Here is a 15,189-nt window from a genome sequence, read left to right on the forward strand (position 1 = left end):
TTAACACCCAGCACAAAGGAAACCTGATCATCCCCCCTTGATCTCAGAGCACCTGGTATGGTCCTGGTTTTAAGCCTCACAATAAAGTCAAGCTCCACCTTTAATCAGACCAGGAAGAAGAACTCCGACAGGTAACTCAAATAGAAAATCATTAAAATCACAAATTTAACCAACTAGCAATATGAATAAACAATGCAAACTAAATGTGCATGCTTCATCTAGAAAACGCATGGTGCTTATAAACGGCTGTAGCACAAAAAACTATGAGATATTAGTGGTTTTATTATTGAAAATACTTAAACTCTTTAACACCTAAATATATATCGAAAAGATAAATGTTCAGCAGATCCAGGATAAAGTTAAAAAGGAAGACGGCACATGTGTTTTTCATTCATCTTTAATGACACGGACCAACAGATGGTGAATTAGTTATCACCTTGTTCATCAACTCCACACAATATAAAAATACAGTTTGCATGGGTTCAACTTTGTTTAATAAGGTTTAAATGGAGTCTCTCACTTTGCTGCTTGCATTGTCGTTTCGGGCTCAAAGTATGCAGCCTGATTTCTAAAGAAAAAGCGTCGGCACAGTAGTGATGCAGTGTTCTGGGCACACAGAGATGCTGTTCAATTCACAGGGGAAATGTCGAAAGATAGCATTCATCCCCTGAGTATTTTTTAAACTAAAGAAGATGGAGGAAAGTTTGATGATCAGGTTTTGCATTTCACCCATTAATGAAAATATGACTTAAAACCAAAATAAAAGCATATGTGCATTAGAAAAAAATGTAAGCCACACATTTAGTCATGTCCTCAAAATGGCCTGTGAAATAAAAACTACTGTTCCCTTTGATAATCCTACAAGCCCAAGAAACTAATAGATTTTTGAAAATGCAAGGCAGCGCCGTGCAAACGTCCTGTTTATATCTGTGGTGTTCCCCAGGGCTCTATTCTAGGACACCTCATAGAGCGATACGACCTGGTGTCACAGTGCGACAAAGACAACGACGAGGCAATCAAATGCTTCATGCAAGGAACTGCGAAGCCCTCAAACTGTTGACAATAAACATTCTGACATTCATACAACACATCCACAACTTAATCCTTTTTGAATATCACCAACACATTGGGGTTCCTGTCTCGTTTGAGTTCAGAATATAAATAAACAGGAATAAGAAATCCAAACAAAATCAAGAAGTTTTAAATTTTGGTGTACAATTTGACTAAATTTACCAAAATATAGTGAGTCAGGGTGAAACTTAATCCTCTTTTTTACTACAAACGCTGAATTTGGATTTCTGTAAATATGTAACTGGCACAAACAAATCATTTGGTGTCGTAGCCGCTAAGATGTTTCCTAATGTTTTAACATTTAGTGACTATTCCACCAGGTCTTTTCCAGTTACATCTATATTTGAGGAGTTTGGGGCACTGAAAGGGGCTGATGCACCTTTAAACCTTCTGAGTAAAGTTCTCAGGGAAAACGCCTTTGGCTGAAATATCTTTGTTCTGCACCCAGTGAGATTCCTGCACGCCCATGAGCCAGCCGTCGTCCTGCAGAGAGACAGACGTTTCAGTGCAGGAATGTGACAAATCTGTCAAGTCAATAGGTTTAAATTTATATATAACTTAACTTGTTTGCAAAAGTCACTAATGTCGTGCTTGGTCGATGCAAAGTAGGAAAAGAGAAACTGATACCTGTTCATCTGGGTTGTCGAAGGCCATAACCAGCACAGAATCTCCGATGGTCAGCTCCAGCTCGTCACCGTCCGTGGCGGCGTACTCGTGTACTGCTTTCACCTGACGTAAAAACACCGTAAAGGTTTTAATGAAACAATATTTGAACCCAGTGAAACAGAAACCTCATCATAAAGTTCATGTCATTATTTTAAACTCTACTACTGTATTAATTACAAGTGATTTAACCTTGTAGAGGAATCCTGGAGGCATGTCTCCTTCTGAGCCGTTGGTCACCGCACTCTGCAGCATAAAACAAGCAGAGAAGGTCCAGGTGTTTTATTTAGGAAGTCAAAGCCAGATGTGTGAAGAAGGTGTGAAGCATTAAACAGAAAAAAGAGAAAGAAGAAGAAAGAAGAGAGGGGTCTGGTGACTCTCACTAGGGATCCTTGAATTCCAGGCTTTTCCTGCCTCCCTATCATCCGACCCTACCTGGGCCTCTCCATCATCACCCCAGCCACCTCCAGCTCCAGCGCCATCGTCTTCCCAGCTGGGCTCGCTGTACGATGGAGCGACGTGGGGTTCGCTCTCCTGACCCTTAGCCGCCTCAGCGTCCTCCCAGCCGGGCTGGGCGTTGCTTTCATCGGGATCCCAGCCAGCTGAGGCTTCCTCTGGGGATCGATCCTCTTCATGCTGGGGCTCTGCAGAGGTCTGTTCTTGCTACAAAAGGTAACGGGGTTGTGGAGCATTGTGGCGGGTTTGGAAGCAAGAGGGAAAGTAGGAGGAAGGATGGGAGGAGCATCATGAAGGTCACGACCCCGGGTGGTACGGGCATCGTAAAGGAAGGGACGGAGGTTTTGGTGGAAAAAGATGCAGTTATTTCTTTGTCTAGAGTCCATCTTCCTCTGCTCTACTTCACATGATCATTGTAGGAAATAAAAGAGACAGTTTCTCCGTTAAGAGCTCAGGAGCCCATGCTTACCCATGAGTCCCATGATGGCGCCTTCCGTGGTGCAGTTAAAGACAAGAACACCAGTGAGACCAAGTTTGCAGGTCTTTATTAAAGTATTAAAACATTAAGGAAGCACACATGAATTATACGTATTTAAAGGGAACTCCTGAGAATGTTTAGCAAATTATTATAAAATCTCCTTCAGATTCTCTGATCAGCCAATAAGAAAAACAAACATTTGCATGCAAAGTGAGGCTGAATGGCCATGCAGTGGATGTGTTCAAGTTAAGAACAAAATGACATAACACACACACACACACAGACAAAATATTAGAAACTGTGTTTACATGCAGTCTAACGTTTGATCTCTTTTGAGGACTCAAACTTAGAATTTTAGTGTCTTCTGTGGTTGTCAGATCAGTTCAGTCGAGGTGAATTGAAATCATAAAAAACAGGTTTTTAAATCTGCATATAAACACGCGTCTTCACCCCTTCAGCCTCGTCAACCTTTGACCTTAATGAAGCACACCCACCTCGGGAGCTGGAGATGTGACGGGCTGTAATACCTCAACATCCCAATCCAGCAGGTTCACCCCCGACCAGGGCTCACTCTGCCTCACACACACATACACACACACTGGGGTCAGGAGGGTTTACTATCTAGACTAACTGTCTGCAGGTTACAGTCACACAGAGGGGTCTCTTTAAAAGGAACCAGGATGTATTTGCAGAATAACCGGTCTGACCTGCTGCGTCGTCGTGGTAACGGAGTCTGTGTTAGCGTCAGACACCGAGGCCTCGTCCTCTACCGGGTCCACCCGCTGCTGCCTCGGGTCCGGAGACGGAATCAGTCGGGGCGGAGGCCGACTGGGAGGAGGACCGGGAGGAGGACCGGGAGGAGGACCGGGAGGATGACCGGGAGGAGGACCGGGAGGAGGACCGGGAGGAGGACCGGGCCGAGGACCGGGCCTCTGCACCACCAGGAGGTTCAATCCAAACCACAGAGCACACACACGTGCACGCATGCAAAGCAGCGAGGGAGACAGGGACACATTAGTACACTAAACGGTGGATGCATGTTAGACAACCAGACAGGGCTTCCTGTGAATCTTTGGTTTTATGCTGCATTATCTGTGTTTGGATGCTTTGTGTTGTTGTAAAAGCTCTTTATAGTCATCAACATGACTCTACTGCTGTAAAGAAGAGAGTTTATACATCAGTGTGGACATGGCCAGATGTTTAACTTTACCTTTGGTGCTGGGCTGGCTGATTCACTGTGGTTGGTTGCCTCACTGAGAGAAAGAAAAAGATGAGAGGTAGGACAAAAAAGTGCATGAAAATAGGGACCAGAAGAAGAAGAAGAAGAAGAAGAAGAAGAAGAAAGAGTGAAAGATGATTTACTGAATCAAACTCATCACACATGCAGTTTTCAGTTCCATCCACACGAGGCCGACAAACCACTTTAAACAAACATCTACTGTGTCTCAACTCAACAGGTTGACCTGCAGTGAAACATGGACGCTGTCAGATATCCACAACAAAACAAGCATTAGATGACGTCTTCAGGAGGTTATAAACAAAACAGGAAGCAGACAGGAAGTGTCCATCAAAAGTTAGAGATGCAGAAGGAGTTACAGGTTTAAATCCCAGAGCTGTGGAGCTGAAGCTGCTCTTGAGCAGGTAGTGAAGCAATACATTTTGTTTAACCTTTTTTCCCTAAGTTTTATATTTACAGTTGCTGTTAATTAAAGGGTTAAGCTTGCATTCCATTGTTGCCAGAGACAAACAAAGTGTTGCATGCTCAGCCTTTATTTTACCTCTTGGCACCGTCTCCTGTCTTTGCTTCTGCAGTAGCACCTTTTCTAAAGTAGGGGGCGGTGTGAGGGACATTATTTAAGTGTTTCTACTGAACCTTAAACCTTTAAAATCTGACTAAAAACTAAAAGCCTCACTTACTTCTGCTCCCGCTGCTCTTCCAGTTTGGTCATGATGTCGTTCAGGTTTTGACTGAGCTGAGGAGACGCACAGAGCAGATAGAGACGGATCAATACCTTTACTGATCATTCCATCAATCAATCAATCAATCAATCAATCAATCAATCAATCAATCAATCAATCAATCAATCAATCAATCAATCAATCAATCAATCACACCAGAACGGGTCCACTCACCTTGTTCATTTCCCCGTGGAACTTCTCCTGATTACCTGCCAGGCCCTGGAATGTGTTAACATAGACGCCAACACGACTGCACACACACACAAAGTTTTAAACATTTGTCCCGAGTCGTCTTTAAAGATTTTGTAGAAGAAGAAGAAGAAAAAAAGAGTCTCACTTGTCCCACAGTGATGGAAGCTCGTCTTGTAACTCCACGTTCAGCTCCTCGAAAATCTTCTGAGCTCGACCCAACTCCTCCTCGGCCTACACACACACACACACACACACACACACACACACACACACACACACACACACACACACACACACACACACACACACACACACACACACACACACACACACACACACAGAATAATAATATATCTGTCTGTCTGTAATACTATTTTTTTAAGTAAAAAAAAAAAGAGCACTCGAACATGCAGACAACACACATACAGGGTTTCATAACAATCCAAATAAAAATCTGAACAAAACTACTTCTTCTTCTTCTACAACACAAAAACAACGTAAACAATATTTGGATTGGGGATCAAATTATACTGAGGCTCTCTACACATGATCATCAGAGAAGAAGCATGGATTTTGTTTTGCAGATTCTTCTCTGTCCGACGTTAGCGTGGATAAAAAAATTATAAAATGTTTTCTTTAACAAACTTATTTGTTCTGGGCATTTATTGGGTTTCTCATACAGGATGAGGAAGAGCTTCATAAAACTATAGCAGCATTGATGAAAAATGATCTTCAAAGAGAGAAAATCATAATATAGTTTGAATAATAATATTTCAGCTCGCTGGAATGAACTGAAATGACTCAAACCCAATCACACCTGACTCTTTACCTGCACAAAAACATTATCAAGTGCCCAATCCAATAACTAGAGTGTGTTAAGTGTGTTAGCATGCTAACATGCTAATTTGCAGCAAAGTACAGCTGAGGCTGATGGGAATGTCGTTAGTTTTGCAGTTATTTAGTCAAAAACACGTATCAACCTGAAGATGGCGCTAGAGGGAAAGTCAGAGGATCTCCAAAGTCAGCAGGATTCATCCTCTGGTGACCATGAATGTGTGTAAAAACAATCATGGCAATCCATCATGTAGTTGTTGAGATATTTCAGTTTTCAGCTACAAAAAGCAGCCGATTTGGAAGGAGAACCGGTGATCGTGTGCAGAGAGCCTGCTGAGGGCCGGGGGTGAGGAGGGGTGAGGAGGGGTGAGGGAGTCAATGATGAACCAGAGTTTCACCTGGTTGAAGGAGAGGTTAGTCTGAGCCACCTGGTGGGCTGATATCAAACCCTGAGCCCAGCTGGGAGCCGCCATCTCCAACAGAGCTGCTTGCTAACCAACACACACCATGCAAGAGAGAGAGAGGAGGAAGAGGAGGAGGAGGAGGAAGACAACAAGGAAGGAGTGGAAGAACAGAAGAGAGAGAGGAAGAAAGAAGAAAAGCAAACAATTCAAGACACAAACATGTTAATTAGCATTGAGCAGACTTGGGTTAATTAGCTCACAAGTTAAAGTGACGCAGCAGACTTAAGGTGGTATGATGATCTGTGCATTTAGTAACTCATACCACCTTAAGTCAAGAACTATTCCTTTAAGCTTTAACATGGGCAGCGTGCAAACTGCATACACATCCCATAATGCATCACACACACACACACACTGGTGGTTACCTTGGCGATCTTGGCCTCGTCCTTCTTCTTTCCCTTCTGTAAGGAGCTGAAGTGATGCCGGGCGCTGTCGAAGTCCACCATCTTCCTGTCCCGCTTCGCTATGCGAGCCTGCAGAACCCAGGTCAGATTATCTGCTGTTATTTATTCATAAGAACATGAATATATATTGTTTTATTGTTAAAATGAGCAAATAAATGTTTGTGGAAATGTAAAAAGACCTTGATATCAGGGAACTGAGCCAGGTACGAGTCCAGAATGGTCAAAGATTTGTCGGTGATGTTCTGGTGGTAGTCTAACCACAGAGTGTCTGTGTCCTGAAACACACACACACACACACACACACACACACACACACACACACACACACACACACACACACACACACACACACACACACACACACACACACACACACACACACACACACACACACACATTTAACTCTGAGGTATGAAAGAAAAGGTGTTTAATATGATTAGAAAATAATAAAGGGGAAGCCCGTTTTCTTCTGTTATAGCAACTACGGACACGAGTACTGAAGTAAAAGTACTAGCATAAAAATGTACTTAAAGTACTCATTATGCAGAATAATATTATTGTATTTGATGCACTAATGTGTTTATCACTTTAATGTTACAGCTGGTAAAGGTTGAGCTTATTTTAATGACTTTATATACTGCTGGTACAGTAATTTATAATAATTCATTACTTCGTTACTTTTTTCATTTTGTGAAGTAAAAAAGTAGATTTGTATCTGCGATGAAGTCGAGTGGAAGTAGAAGTATCATAAAATGTATATTTCTGCATCAATCACAGTTTCCGGTCTAACACCAGCACTACTTCCTCTACTGCAGAGCTCCACCAGTGTTCCCAGCATGAAACCAAACTGGAACAGCCGTGGGAAACACTGGCTGCTCTCTGACCTTTTACCTCCAAGTTATTGTCCATCTCCTTCTCTATCATCTCCTTCAGGGTGGAAGGACAGACGCATGCAGTTAAGAGAAAGAAAGAGTGTTAGCAGGCAGAGAGAGGAGGAATGAGAGAGAGGGAGGGGAATCATGCACAGCTGAGAACTTTGAGCTTTTAAATATAATAGAATAAACATATTTCCAGTTGTAAAGTTTGAGACTTTTTTGTTTGGAAGATTATTTGCCTTCAGTGAATATTCCAATGTGTAACATTAACATCACATTTAAGCTTTATAATTCTTCCATAAGAGGCCCTGATGCTGAGGTGGAAGCAGAGACGGCCATGTTGAAGAGAAGCAGTGAGTAACTGTTCATCAGTGAACCGTCTCCTGGTCTCACCTCCGTCAGCGCGTCCATCTCCTCTTTGCCGAACCATTCCGGCTCGTACATGTCGGCCAGACAGTCCTGGAGCCGCCGAGAGGCGTCGTGCATCGCTGCAAGAGAACAGAGGATCATACCTGCCTCTCTGTGGAGCCTCTCGCTGATATAAAGTACAGTAGAACTCCTTCATATGTAAACTTAGATCACAGGTGGCTGTCTGAGCGTCGGGTTACTGACTCCAGTTACATTCAACACTCACTTTTCACTGCTAACAGGTAGGCTTTCAGGTCTTTCTGCAGTTTGCTGCCTTCTGTCTGCAGGAGCAAACACAGGAGAATCAATATAAATATGTGTGTATATATATATATATACATATATATAAATATGTGAAAACTACGATGTCATTAGAGCTTGAAATATCATATCGAAATACAAATAAAAGCTCAAAATTCCACTCTTTGTCGCCTGATTGTATGACCTGCTGAGAGAATAAATATTTTTTCAATAATCAAGTATGTTTTTCTTTTTAAAAAAGGAGTAAAATGGCTGCTGACCATCTGCTTGTTGAAGTTGGCCACCATTTCCTCGAAGGCGGCGTCTCGTGTCTCATCTGCTTTGCCGAGCTTCTGCATGACCTGCAGAGGAGACGACATACGATCAATATGATAATCAATGCATGTCTCATTTCATTTCATCACTGGATTGGATAAGCAGCCTTTAGCCTTTTTTTAGGTTGAAGCGAACCACTTAAACCGCCTTTAAACTGTCTTTAAAGTAGCAGCCAGGATACAGAGGTCAAAGGTTAAAGCCTAAATGACATGATGACACATGTAAACATGATCCTGAATGACAGAAAAAAACATTTGGCACAATCTCTCAAGTTCCTTCATGAAGATTCCTGAGCTTCAGCTTCACAGGATGAGGAAATAAAACTAGTTATTATTCCACAAAAAGTAGAACATGGATCCGTCTGTCACCATCACAACCAGACAGATCAGAGATTAGAGATTACTAATGTCACACCTGTACTCCACATAGCGGCCATGACAAAGGTGTAATCTGCCCGTAGTGTTGGAGATGTTGATCATCCCGTGTGAACCTGAGAAGACGTCCAATCGGGTGACCTGATTAAAATCAGGTCACCCGATTGGGTGCCTCGTCCCTGATAATCAATCCCGTTTTAAATTCATGATTCATCCTTTTATCATGAGTTAGAGAGACTGCAGTGACAGGAAACTACTGAGAAAAGATGAGGAATATTAATACAATATTTTCAGTATGAAACTTCTAAAAAACTTTTTTTTAAATAATGTTTTGTCATGAAAATATATATATTTTTAATTAAATTGTATGTTTAAAGGTTTTAGTTTTTTATTTTATTATCTTTTATTAGCTATTTATTTAGTATTATTTTATGCAAGTTTTTTTTTTACTTCCCTTTATTATTTTTCAGATTTTTCTCTTTTTAGATTACTTTTATACTATGTATTTCTTTGAATTAATGTTTTTTATGTTTTTATTATTATTTTTATATATATATATATATATATATTATATATATATATATATATATATATATATATATATATATATATATATATTAAATACATTTTAACCCTATTTTTCTGAGGTTCGGTGAAAGTTGCATCCGCCTCTTTTACTGGATCCATTTCTCTGTTGCATATTAAAAGGTGTGATAAAATAATGTTATAATATGGACTAAAAAGGTTGTATACAGTACCAGTCAAAAGTTTGGACACACCTTCTCATTCAATGATTTTTCTTTATTTTTATTATTTTCTACATTGTAGATTAATATTGAAGACATCCAAACTATGAAGGAACACATGTGGAATTATGTGGCAAACAAACAAATGCTCAACCAACCAGAATATGTTTTATATTTTAGATTCTTCACAGTAGTTGAATGAGAAGGTGTGTCCAAACTTTTCACTGCTACTGTATTTGTATGAACTGCTGTTGTTGGAGGTGAAGAAGGGATTCGTTCATTTCGCTGTTGTTAGTTGGCCAAGGTCACCAGCTAATCTGAGCCTCCAGCGCCGCCGCCGCCATCAGCACCACCTGCCGCCCTAATCCTGTGACGGATACACAAACCGCCATCAACACCACGACGGGGACTTCCCCTCTGCAACGCACACACCTGCTGCCTCACACTTTACAGGAGTAGTACTACAAGTATCAGCAGTAAAATGTCTCCTCTCATCTAAGCGGCATCATTAGATACTAGAGCATCAACTCTTCTGTTTTACTTATTTCATTCTGGTATTATTGCTTTTATTTATAGAAAATTCAAAGCCTTTGCTGCACTTAAGATATTTGAATCGTTGGTGTCTATTAAAATCCGGACCTATATTTGGACGACACAACTGGTGTGTCCTTCACAGCCCTCAGTGTCTGCCGGCCCATTGTAGACCAGTCAAATGTCTCACGGTGCATTCGGGGGACTCTCGTGAAGTCTGGAAATGTGTTTGTGTTTTCATACTGTAAACTCATGTGTAATGGGACATACAGTACTTGAGTTTACTACTGTAAGTGTGTGTGTGTATATGTGTGTGTGTGTGTGTGTGTGTGTGTGTGTGTGTGTCTGTGTGTTTGTGTGTGCGTTCAGAGGAGTCCACCACCCAACGGTGTTTAATTTCACCCTCAAAAATACCCTGGAGCGCACACACAGGCAGTTTGTGGGGTATTAAGAGCGATGAGGAGGAGGCCGAGAAGGGCTATAGATAGATACCCCACACACACACACACACACACACACACACATCTGAGCCCCGCCCACAGCAGTGAGGCATGCTGGGAGTCCAGGGAGGGAGGGGGGACAGGTGTGCAGGCGGAGCAGGGCAACTGTCAGGTTTCATAACTTTAGCTTCAAATTATGAATCATAGAAAGCAACATGACTGCTTCACTTTCTACACTTATAATACTGTATATGAGAACAAAAATAATATAGGTATAAGGACAATTAATAACATGTTTGTACTGTACATGTAAAGATATCTAATATGTTTATAATGTAGATATATAATGTAGGTATAAGGACGTTTAATATAATTTTATAAAGTAGATATAAGGACATTTATGAACAGGTTTATAATGTAGATATTGTTAATTTATTAACATGTTTATAATGTAGATATAAGGACATTTAATAACATGTTTATAATGTAGATATAAGGATATTTATGAACATGTTTATAATGTAGATATAAGGACATTTAATAACATGTTTATAATGTAGATATAAGGACATGTTTAACCATATTGTCATTATAATAAAGCATTTAATAACATTAACTGTTCCTATTGTCATTATAATAAAGCATTCATTAACTCTTCCTCATACCTGCGTACAACTACATTATAAAGAGTAATAATCCATTCAGTAAATGTTTATGTGTAAAATAAAGTGTTGCCATATTTTGATAGATTACTGGATTAACCTGCAGTTTTATTTTGTTCTATTGTTGGTGCATGTTGCCAAAAACAAAATGACCCATCAGTGAACCTTTGGGGGTCTTGGGGGTCTTGGGGGTCTTTGGGGGCCCTGTGGGGGTTCGTGTCATGGGGTCCGGCCTCTTTGACTCCCAGCACCACACCGGGTCTCCGGCTGCTTTTTAAAGGGCACCACCTCCCCCACCTCCCTCCACTGTCACCGCACTCATCCGGATTCCACCGAGGGGAATTTTCCCAGCATGCTCTGCAGCACAGCTGACCGGTTCATGAGACATCACTATGACTATGACTATGGAATTTTGAGCGAAATGTATAAATAATATGAGATAAAGCTGTATTTTTATTTTAAAAGCATTTAGATGAAAGAACTCTGGAATTGAATGACAAGTTCTAAAATCATGGAAGTAAAGTCATTATTTTCAGAGAGCTAAAAGGTGATAATATGATGAAAGATGACAACCTGACAGCGTGGAGAAACATAAAGGCCGTGGGCGAAGCGTCGAGGTGGAGGCGGCGTGCCAGCAGACGGACAGCTGAAGCCGACGCTCCCCTCCTCCACCTCGGAGGGAAGATGATACTCTGACCTTCCCCTTTACTCCACGGCTCGGTATCTCAGCGTCCGTCACACAAGACGACTCAGACCGAGCAGTTCAATTCTTACTCTCTAGCTTTCCTCCACATAAACTTTCAGCTCTCTGTTTCTCTCTCTGGATTCAAGGACTTCAAGGCTTTACATTTCAGATTGGACCCCTACACACAAGAAGTGTTTGAGAATCAATCAACCAAACTACACAACATTTTCAGACTATTTAAAAAAATTCTCTTATCGAATTTGAATTAATTATAATTAATTTTAATTTCATATATTTAGGTTTTTTTTCTCTGTAATTAAGGAACATAAACTCTTCTTTATGTCTCCAGATGTGCAAAAACATCCCCTACTTTTTCATGACCTTTGACCTCTCTGGCCACAACTTCTGTGGATTTTTAATAATCACTGATTGGCTACTGTTACTGCTAGTTTCTTCCTAAAAAAAAAGCAATCATTCTGGTATATTTATATCTATAAAATGTCACAAAGGCAGCATTTCTGACAATCTTGTGTTAGACTTTGTCCTAAACTAATGAGTTTGTGGAAATATGTTTAAATAAAGGAAAGTGGGCTGATAACATCTGGATTAACCCCAGCTGGGTTTTGCTTCTGAAACGGATGCTGTATATTCTTTAAGAAGAAGAAGAAGTGAAAGTCTTTCTGTGAGATAAGGTATTTTACCACGTCCTGTTGAAACTGGGAGATAGATATTTTTAAATCGGTGTTCACTTCTGAAACAAGATAAACTTCAGGCCTGGAGCAGCTCTGGTTGGTGTACAGTTCATTATGAAGTATTTGAAAGAAAGTAGAAGTACTTATGATATAACACCTCTAAATTGATATGTAATATACTACTGACTGTAAGTCGCTTTGGATAAAAGCGTCTGCTAAATGACTGTAATGTAATGTAAATATAAATGATTAATAGCTTGTTTGTTTATCAAAGCTAGTAAACTAAGTACATTTACTCATGTGCAGTGCTTACATACAATTTGGAGGTACTGGTACTATACCTGGGTATTTCCATTTTATGCTAATTTCTCATTGTAATGACTCATAAATTCATTACAATGAGCTCCACCTGTATATGCTGCAACATTAAAGCGCTGCACACATTAATGCATCAATAATATAATATAATAATGAGTTATCTTAGTATATATTTAATGCATTGATGCTGCACAGAAGTATAAGGCGGATGGATACACAGGAAAATAGTTCCAGCACATAATGTAACTCCCTTTTTATATTTGTGTACAGATTAGGCTAGCTGTTTCCCTCTGGTTCCATTCTTTATGCTAAGCTAAGCTAATGTCCTCCTGAATCCCAACAATCCCTTCCACCAAACCCCACCGGGATTTTTAAAGCTTTTAGGAAATATCTCTTTAGGAACTAGATTACAGACTTAAAGAGAAGGAGAAGGTGTGGATCTGAACTTCAGGAGGTTAAACATGTGCAGCTGCCACGAGGAATGAGCAGTTACTCATCAGAGGAGAGTTGAGGAAGGAGAGGTTAGAGTTTCAAGCATCCACCAGCAGCTATGAGAGTCTTTTTTGGAAACACAGCCAGCAGAAAGACGGACGTGTCCGCATGGAGACAGACAGAGTGAGGACAATAAGAGGCCTGAGTCTCTGACTGACTGACAGCGCTCCTGTTGGCCACTGAGGTGATTAGAGGGTAAAACCTCCGCAGGCTTAAGCAACAAGAGTGATTAGGACAGACAATAATAACTCAGACTGTTGGTCACTTTTACACTCTGCTGTTCACTTTAAATGGGACAAATCCTCATTTTTTAATGAACTAAAAGCATTAAAATCTCCAACAACAACAAACAGCCTTTTGCTTCCCACACTATGGATACTTTATACGAGTGCTAGTACTTTTCCGTAACTATGAATTAAAGTTTTTTCTTTAAATACCACTACTAGTATTCACTGTTTGAGCCGAGATTAATTTAATCTTAAAGCGATTACACCTCCTAAACCACTAATGAAGACACATCGTTATGATACAATCTATGTGATTATGAAATATTGTTCTTTTAAGGTTTAAGTGGATGGATGTCTCTCATGCTGGTGACATTTACCCCTTAAACCGTGCAGAGAACCCAACAATACATCACATATATAATGCCTCAAGATCACCACATTTAGGTTTCATGTGCCTCATAAACTCTCCAGATAACCAACAACCCAGCAATTAATGCACAAAACACACCCTCATGCCCACAGAGCACTAGTGCATGAGTAGTGCTAGACAGTACAGAGTTGAGGGTTAGGTTGCACAGTGACAGGAGGACATGGAGTCCTGCTGAAAGACGAGAGTACCTTCTCCTGCGCTCTGGTGAGCCTCTTCTGGACACTGATGGCCAGTTTCCCAGCGGTGACCCCTTTCCCCATTTCGGCCATGTCTGGAGGCTTGGAGGGCTCCCCGGCGGTGTCAGGAGCAGTGAAGAAGAGGAGAGACAGAGGGGGACACGTCGCTGACGGAGACCCTACTCTGGAACCGACGGTGCGTAAAAGCCTTCCTTGGCTGGCTGCGCGTAAACCTAATCCGGTGACAGCTTCTTAAAGGTGCAATGCGTAATTGAATCTGGTTTATGTGAGACAAAACAAAAACCACACAAGAAGCAGGTGGAGTTTGTGACAGATTCGCAGATCTGCCTGTTCTCACTGTTAAAGTGATGGAGATATGGAGAGATATTAGGTTTCCTCCTCAGGGTTCCTCTTAAAGGCGCAGCGGGTTGGTATTATTAGCAGACATCTGTTGCATACTTTACGCACGGCCTTATTTATGCACACAGAGTCAGATGTGAGGGCTAAATCAGTCCATGGGAGGCTCCTGGAGATGTCAGTGATGGTGCGTTCACGTGTCGGCAGGTCACCCACACCTGTCATCAGGTGTCCAGGTGTCCAGGTATAAATGAATAACAACACGCGGCTCATTTCCATATAATTTAATTTAAAAAATAAATCTTTTTCTTTTCATATCTCTTCACCCAAAATAACTTCTTAAACATTATTGGATTTCTGTAAACAAATAACACATAAATACACTATGATTTGTTCTAAAATCTCTGTATTAGAGCAGTAATGTTACATAGAATATGACACACCAGTGGACTTCACTATGAAACTAAATCCCTTCAATATTTACCTTTACACACCACTAATTAACCCATTATTATTCAGAGTTTAATGGGATTTAATGGGGTTATAATATGATTGTTAAACTTAATTATCTGCATGTTCTGAGTGATAAATAAACCAATAACTTTCCCCTTAATTTAGACATCACATCTGACATATTTGACAAATCACATTATAGATTTAAGGTGTTGTTCAGGTTTGT

General features: G+C 40.7%; 1 protein-coding gene across 5 annotated transcripts; it reads right to left on the bottom strand.

Annotated features, from left to right (window-relative positions):
- Positions 1-388: 388 nt before the first annotated feature.
- Positions 389-14,460, bottom strand: bin1b (bridging integrator 1b). Of its 5 annotated transcripts, none has more exons than XM_054623493.1 (16): positions 14,166-14,460; positions 8,326-8,406; positions 8,031-8,085; positions 7,790-7,884; positions 7,413-7,448; positions 6,701-6,796; positions 6,483-6,590; positions 4,965-5,050; positions 4,802-4,877; positions 4,586-4,641; positions 4,447-4,491; positions 3,879-3,921; positions 3,376-3,600; positions 1,927-1,980; positions 1,699-1,800; positions 389-1,554 (listed from the first exon to the last, which is right to left on the bottom strand). In XM_054623493.1, the coding sequence occupies exons 1-16, from the start codon at positions 14,244-14,246 to the stop codon at positions 1,453-1,455; spliced, it is 1,341 nt and encodes a 446-aa protein (XP_054479468.1). In that variant the 5' UTR covers positions 14,247-14,460; the 3' UTR covers positions 389-1,452. The 5 variants fall into 5 exon arrangements, with proteins under 5 accessions (XP_054479468.1, XP_054479466.1, XP_054479469.1 ...); XM_054623491.1 differs by having other exon boundaries at positions 3,376-3,607; positions 3,877-3,921; XM_054623494.1 differs by lacking the exon at positions 7,413-7,448 and having other exon boundaries at positions 3,376-3,607; positions 3,877-3,921; positions 14,166-14,459.
- Between the last annotated feature and the right edge of the window lie 729 nt (positions 14,461-15,189).

Source organism: Anoplopoma fimbria, chromosome 22 (assembly GCF_027596085.1).
Source record: "Anoplopoma fimbria isolate UVic2021 breed Golden Eagle Sablefish chromosome 22, Afim_UVic_2022, whole genome shotgun sequence".
In the NCBI taxonomy this organism is placed as follows: domain Eukaryota; kingdom Metazoa; phylum Chordata; class Actinopteri; order Perciformes; family Anoplopomatidae; genus Anoplopoma; species Anoplopoma fimbria.

Bases quoted from the DNA above. Each gene is read 5' to 3' on its own strand.
- bin1b (XM_054623491.1), bottom strand. From the start codon at position 14,246: ATGGCCGAAATGGGGAAAGGGGTCACCGCTGGGAAACTGGCCATCAGT. The intron at 8,407-14,165 runs GTACTCTCGTCT...TCTCCTCTGCAG, and splicing joins TCACCAGAGCGCAGGAGAAG to GTCATGCAGAAGCTCGGCAA. The intron at 4,878-4,964 runs GTGAGACTCTTT...GTGTGTGTGCAG, and splicing joins CTTCCATCACTGTGGGACAA to TCGTGTTGGCGTCTATGTTA.